General features: G+C 61.1%; 1 protein-coding gene across 3 annotated transcripts in view; it reads left to right on the forward strand.

The window, feature by feature from the left end:
* The window catches only part of LOC140404635 (solute carrier family 35 member G3-like), an 81,397-nt gene extending 80,126 nt beyond the window's left edge, over positions 1-1,271 (forward strand). For all 3 annotated transcript variants that reach the window (XM_072493244.1, XM_072493242.1, XM_072493245.1), the window contains exon 2: positions 147-1,271. In XM_072493244.1, coding sequence (XP_072349345.1) covers positions 174-1,244 — 1,071 coding nt within the window. In that variant the 5' untranslated portion in view covers positions 147-173 and the 3' untranslated portion in view covers positions 1,245-1,271. The remainder of the gene's footprint in view (positions 1-146) is intronic.
* The last annotated feature ends 4,729 nt before the right edge of the window (positions 1,272-6,000 follow it).

Genomic DNA, 6,000 nt, shown 5'->3' on the forward strand with positions numbered 1-6,000 from the left:
CGACCTCTCCCCATCACGCACTGCTCCAGATGTGGTTGAACCAAAGTATGTGGCGGCCGGGAATGTCCACATGTCCCAGTTGCGGCCTAGGCAAGGTTCCTATCCTGAATTTTAACGTTTCTCTCTGTTCTGCTCGCTCCCTCCAGGTGCCACCAGCCTAGGGCCTGACTCCGATGCAACTGACACCCGGTGAGAATGAGGAACGCTGGAATGGGAATGGTCTGGAAAACGGCAGCAGGAAGCAGGGGCCCCGGGGCTCCAGCCGGAGCCCTCAGCCGCAGGCCGGAGGAGAGGGTCTCAAGGGGGGCTGGTGGAAATCGCGGCTGCCCGACAGCGTGAAGGGCCTGCTGGTGGCCCTGTTTGGGGGCGGCGTGCCGGCCGGATTCGTGGCCCCCTTCACCAGGATCGCCTACGAGGCCTCCCAGGTCCCCTCGCTGGAAATCCTGCTCTTCCGCTGCCTCCTGCACCTGGCCCTGGGCTTCTACATCCGCTTCCGCGGGGCCTCCCTCTTCGGGCCCAGGGAGGCCTGGAGGTCCATTTTCATCCACGCCATCATCAACGTCGTGTCCATCGCCTGCGCCTACAGCTCCTTCATGGTCATTCCGGCCAGCAACGCATCCACCGTCCGCAAGGGGACGTCCACTCTCTGCTCCACCCTGATGGCCCTGGTCATTGACAGCTACCACCTCAGCCTGTACGACTGGATAGGCCTGCTCGGCAGTATGGTGGGGCTGGGCCTCATCGTGGTGCCGGAGCTGACCAACGTGGAAAAGGGCTCCCGCCTGTCGGACGTCTTCGGCTACATCCTGGCCATGCTGGGCGGGCTGGCGTTGGCCATGGCCCTCATTATCTTCCGCACCCTCACTCACCCGTCCAAGCTGATGACGGCGGCCTTCGCCTTCGGGGTGGTGGGCAGCCTGGTCTGCGCCCCCCTCATGTCCCTGCTTCAGAGGCCCGTCTTGCCCATCGACCCCCTCACCTGGTGCTGCGTGACGGGCATCACCCTGCTGGCCCTGCTCTCCTTCTTCTGTGCCAATTACGCGGTGACCAAGACCCACCCGGCGCTGGTATGCGCCTTCCTGCACTCGGAGGTCGTGGTCACCATGATGGTCCAGTACTTCTTCCTCCAAGAGCCGGTCACGGCCTTCGGGATCGGCGGAGCCAGCGTGATCATCTGCAGCATTGTGGTCGTCACCGCCCAGAGTATTCTTCACCGGGGGCGGAGAGCGGATGTAAATAAATAATATTAAAAATTCAAATTTTTACACGCATCTGAACTAGTGACGAAGATTTGTGCGGAGTTGGGGGGGGTCATTGGGGGACCAGTCGGCCCGTCGAGTCCGCTCCGCCATTCTATCACGGCTGACATGTTCCTCGTCTGCTTACCCACAACGTCACAGGCCAAGAGCTGGAGTGCGAAATCTGACAGAGCATCTCCTCCCGAGGACACTTGGCCTCGGAGCGGGAGTCGGCAATTTAGCCTCCCGGGGCCTAACACCCTCAACGTGATCATGGCTGATCCCATCCCGGCCTCAACTCCACCGTCCTGCCCGTTCTCCCTAACCCTTCAACCCATTCCCAATTTAAAATCTGTCTAACTCCTCCTTAAATTGACTCACTGTCCCAGCATGCACCACACTCTGGGTAGGGAATTCCACAGATTCACAACCCTTTGGGAGAAGTAGTTTCTCCTCAAATCTGTTTTAAATTTGCTGCCTCTTATTCGAAGATTATGACCTCTCGTTTTAGACTGCCCCATAAGAGGAAGCGCCAGCTCCACGTCTACTTCATCCAGACCTTTTGGCATCTTGTTTACCTCAATTTGATCTCCCCTCATTCTTCTAAACTCCAGAGAGTATCGGCCTAAACTGTTCAATCGCTCCTCGTACGACAAACCCCCTCCTCTCGGGAATCAATCTATCCAAATGATCATCTGACGGCCCCTCGAAGGCCTCGATCGAACCCGCCTCCACCAGACTGCCAGGCAGCGCATCCCAGATCCCCAACCAGTCGCTGGGTGAGAGGGGATCCGTGGGGGGGGGGGGGGGGGGGGGGGGGGGGGGGGGGGGGGGGGGGGTTCATGGTTCTGAAGAGGCCCCCGACCAAATCTCCTCTCAAGCCGCCTTCTCTACGAGGGGAACAGGCCCCACCTCCCCCGTCCATGGGGCGTTAAGGGTCAAGGTTGAGACGTCCCCGGTTCCACGCAGGGAATGCCCCCCCCCCCCCCCCCCCCCCCCCCCCGGAGTTTCGGGCAGCCAATGACACGCAGCCGCCTGCGCAGCAGAGGTGAGAAGCAGGAGCAGGAGTTTGGACCTTTGGCCTGCCCCGCCAACTCCAATTTCCCCGCCCTCTCCTTGGCAGCGTTCAATCCATCTGTCCATCTCAACCTTGTTGAAGCTCGTGGACTGAGCCTCTGCCGGACCCTTGGGGTAAAGAATTCCAGAGACGCGCAACCCTCTGGGTGAAGAAAGATCCCCTCAATTAGCCCAAAATGGCCGCTCCCCCCCCCTCCGTTATCGCGAGTTCCCCCCCCCCCCCCCGAGTTGTGGTGTTTCCTGCCACAGGGAAGTGCCTCAAAGGATTGTACAATCTGACACCGAGGTCCAGAGGGAGATATCAAGGTACAGGTGACCGATAGCTTGGACGGAGAGGTAGATCTTAAGGAGTTTATGAAGGAAAGGGAGGGAGTGGCAGTGGGCAGCTGAAGGCGAGTGGGAATTAGGGGTCCGCCAACTCTGGGTGGGGCTCCACCCTGGAGGTTTTCCCACAGGCACGCTCTCACCTGGTGGCAAGGGAGGCCTCTCAGTCCTTCGTGCCTGTGCTATCCCTTTGACAGAGCTATCCAATTCTAGCCCCATCCGGAGCCAGGCAATGACCAGCTTTCGGTTTCTCCTCAGGTATGAAGGGGTGCGTGGGTGGGGAAAACGGAGGTGAAGGGCCAGCTGCCCGCTCGTCTCCCGCTCCAGTTTCTCCGGGGGAGAATCTAACCACCTCCCCTTGACGGGGCAACAGCGTCACCCTGGCTCAATCTCCCGCCCTCAAAGCCCGGAGGGGTCACCATTGAGCAGGGCCTTGACCAGGCCAGCCACGAGAGCAGGTCAAGAGTCCCAGACTGGGGATAGCCAGGAACTTTCAAAGCTACAGGAGGAACGCTTTGTAATAAACAGAAGTCCCTTTGGAGGGAAGCTTGGCTCCCAATGACGGGGTAGCCCAATGCTCGTTTGTGCAGTCTCCCCCGAACAGGCGCCGGAATGTGGCGACTAGGGGCTTTTCACCAGTAACTTCATTGAAGCCTACTCGTGACAATAAGCGATTTTCATTTTCATTTCATTTTCATTAATAATCCAGGACACCTCCCCCCCCCCCCCCCCCCCACCCCCCCCCCCCCCCCCCGCGCGAACCCTTCCAAAAGGGTTAAGGCCAGCAGGTTCCTTCCCTATGGCTGGGGGGTGGTGTGCGGGCAGTTCCACTCGCCGCCTCCGGGCGGTGCTGAAGTGCCCCCCCCAACCTGTCCTTGGTGCGGCTCGATAGCACCCCCCCGCGGGCCGCTGGCCAGCACTGCAAGGTGCAGGAGCCAAAGGCAGAGGGATGGGAAGCAGTGGATGACAGGAGGAGGCCATTCAGCCCATCGAGGCCGCACCGACCCTCTGAACGATTACCCGACCTGGGCCCACTCCCCCGCCCCTCTCCCCGTATCCTCCCTAACCTGCACGTCTTTGGACCGTGGGAGGAAACCGGAGCACCCGGGGGAAACCCACGCAGGCACGGGGGCGAACGTGCAGACTCCGCACAGACAGTGACCCAAGCCGGGAATCGAACCTGGGTCCTTCCCGTTGAGAGGCAGCAGCGTTGACCACTGCGCCACCGTGTCGCCCCCCCCCCCCACCACCACCTCCAGCCTTCTCTGACCCCAGCCCCGGGGGAGGGGGGGGGGGGGGGAGGTCCACACCTTTAGACAGACACTGTGGGGAGAACAGAGGCCCCCGGCGCCACTGGAATCTCAGCAAAGGGACTCTCCAATCAGAATGTGGCTGCTGAGGGGGACTCCCGACAGGGAAAATAGAAAGTTCAGTCCGATGTTCGTAACTTTTTCCTGGTTTTATTCTCCCCCCCTGCGCCCCCCTTCCGGGAGATCATTTCAAATCCCGCCGTGAAATCGCCAAAAAGTAGACAAAATGCTTATTCCAAGAGGGCAGGAATACACGTGGGGTGGAAGTTGCGTTAAAACTGGCGAGGAGGTTCAAGGGGCTAAAGTGGCGAGGAGGTTCGTTCGAGGGATTGAAGTGGCGAGGAGGTTCGAGGGGTTGAAGTGGCGAGGAGCTTCAAGGGGCTAAAGTGGCGAGGAGGTTTGAGGGGTTGAATGGGCGAGGAGGTTTGAGGGGTTGAATGGGCGAGGAGGTTCGAGGGGTTGAAGTGTGCGAGGAGGTTCAAGGGGTTGAAGTGGCGAGGAGGTTCGAGGGGTTGAAGTGGCGAGGAGGTTCGAGGGGTTGAAGTGGCGAGGTGGTTCGAGGGGTTGAATGGGCGAGGATATTCCAGGGGCTGAAGTGGCGAGGAGGTTCGAGGGTTGAAGTGGCGAGGTGGTTCGAGGGGTTGAATGGGCGAGGATATTCCAGGGGCTGAAGTGGCGAGGAGGTTCGAGGGGTTGAAGTGGCGAGGAGGTTCGAGGGGTTGAAGTGGCGAGGAGGTTTGAGGGGTTGAAGTGGCGAGGAGGTTCGAGGGGTTGAAGTGGCGAGGAGCTTCAAGGGGCTAAAGTGGCGAGGAGGTTTGAGGGGTTGAATGGGCGAGGAGGTTTGAGGGGTTGAATGGGCGAGGAGGTTCGAGGGGTTGAAGTGGCGAGGAGGTTCAAGGGGTTGAAGTGGCGAGGAGGTTCGAGGGGTTGAAGTGGCGAGGAGGTTCGAGGGGTTGAAGTGGCGAGGTGGTTCGAGGGGGTTGAATGGGCGAGGATATTCCAGGGGCTGAAGTGGCGAGGAGGTTCGAGGGGGTTGAAGTGGCGAGGAGGTTCGAGGGGTTGAAGTGGCGAGGAGGTTTGAGGGGTTGAAGTGGCGAGGAGGTTCGAGGGGTTGAAGTGGCGAGGAGGTTCGAGGGGTTGAAGTGGCGAGGAGGTTCGAGAGGTTGAATGGGTGAGGATGCTCGATGGGCTGAATGGCACCTCCGGCAGCTCCCAGCTTGCAGAGCAGCGCCTCTAGCCTCGGTGTCACTGGGGGGACAGCACGGGAGCGAATCCTCCACCCCGTCCCTTACCTGGAGAGCCCCTGTTTCCTGGAGAGGCCGGCTGTCCCTGACACTGTGGTGCGCTGGCTGGAGGGGGGGGGGGGGGGGGGGGGGGGGCGAGCCCAAGCCCTCCCCTCCCTTTGATAACGGAGGGACGCCCGGGGAGGCTGCCTCCGATCAGCGAGCGATGGGCTTGCTGTTCGCCGTTTGATGGGGGGGGCGGGTGGGGGCGGGGGGTTTGGGAGGGGGAGGGGTGACCCCTTTCCAACGCACCCCTCCCCCCGGCCCTCCGCCTGGCCCCCCTGGCACTGGCCCCTCCCCTTGCTGTGACATCATAAAGATCTCCCCATGATCCCCAGGCCAGTCTGTGACATCACTGGGCGGAAGTCTATGATGTAATCATGCGGGGGATGGGGGAGGGGCCACGGCAGGGGGGAGGGGCCACAGGAGAAGGGGGAGGGGGGAGAGATTTAGAGAGGGAGAGAGGGAGAAAGGGAAGGAGAGAGAGAGAGAGGAGAGAGGGAGCGAGAGAGAGGGAGGGAGGGAGGGGGGGAGAGGGAGGGGGAGAGGGAGGGAGGGAGGGAGGGAGGGAGCGAGAGAGAGGAGAGACGGAGTGAGAGAGAGGGCGGGAGGGGAGATGGAGTGAGAGAGGGAGGGAGGGGAGAGGGGGAGGGAGAAGGAAGGCGGGAGAGAGAGTGAAGGTGGGGGAGAGGGAGATCGAGAGGGAGGGAGTGAGAGTGAGGGAGAGAGAGAGAGAGAGAGGCAGGGAGAGAGGGAGAGAGCGAGGGT

Source organism: Scyliorhinus torazame, chromosome 31 (genome assembly GCF_047496885.1).
Source record: "Scyliorhinus torazame isolate Kashiwa2021f chromosome 31, sScyTor2.1, whole genome shotgun sequence".
Classification (NCBI taxonomy): domain Eukaryota; kingdom Metazoa; phylum Chordata; class Chondrichthyes; order Carcharhiniformes; family Scyliorhinidae; genus Scyliorhinus; species Scyliorhinus torazame.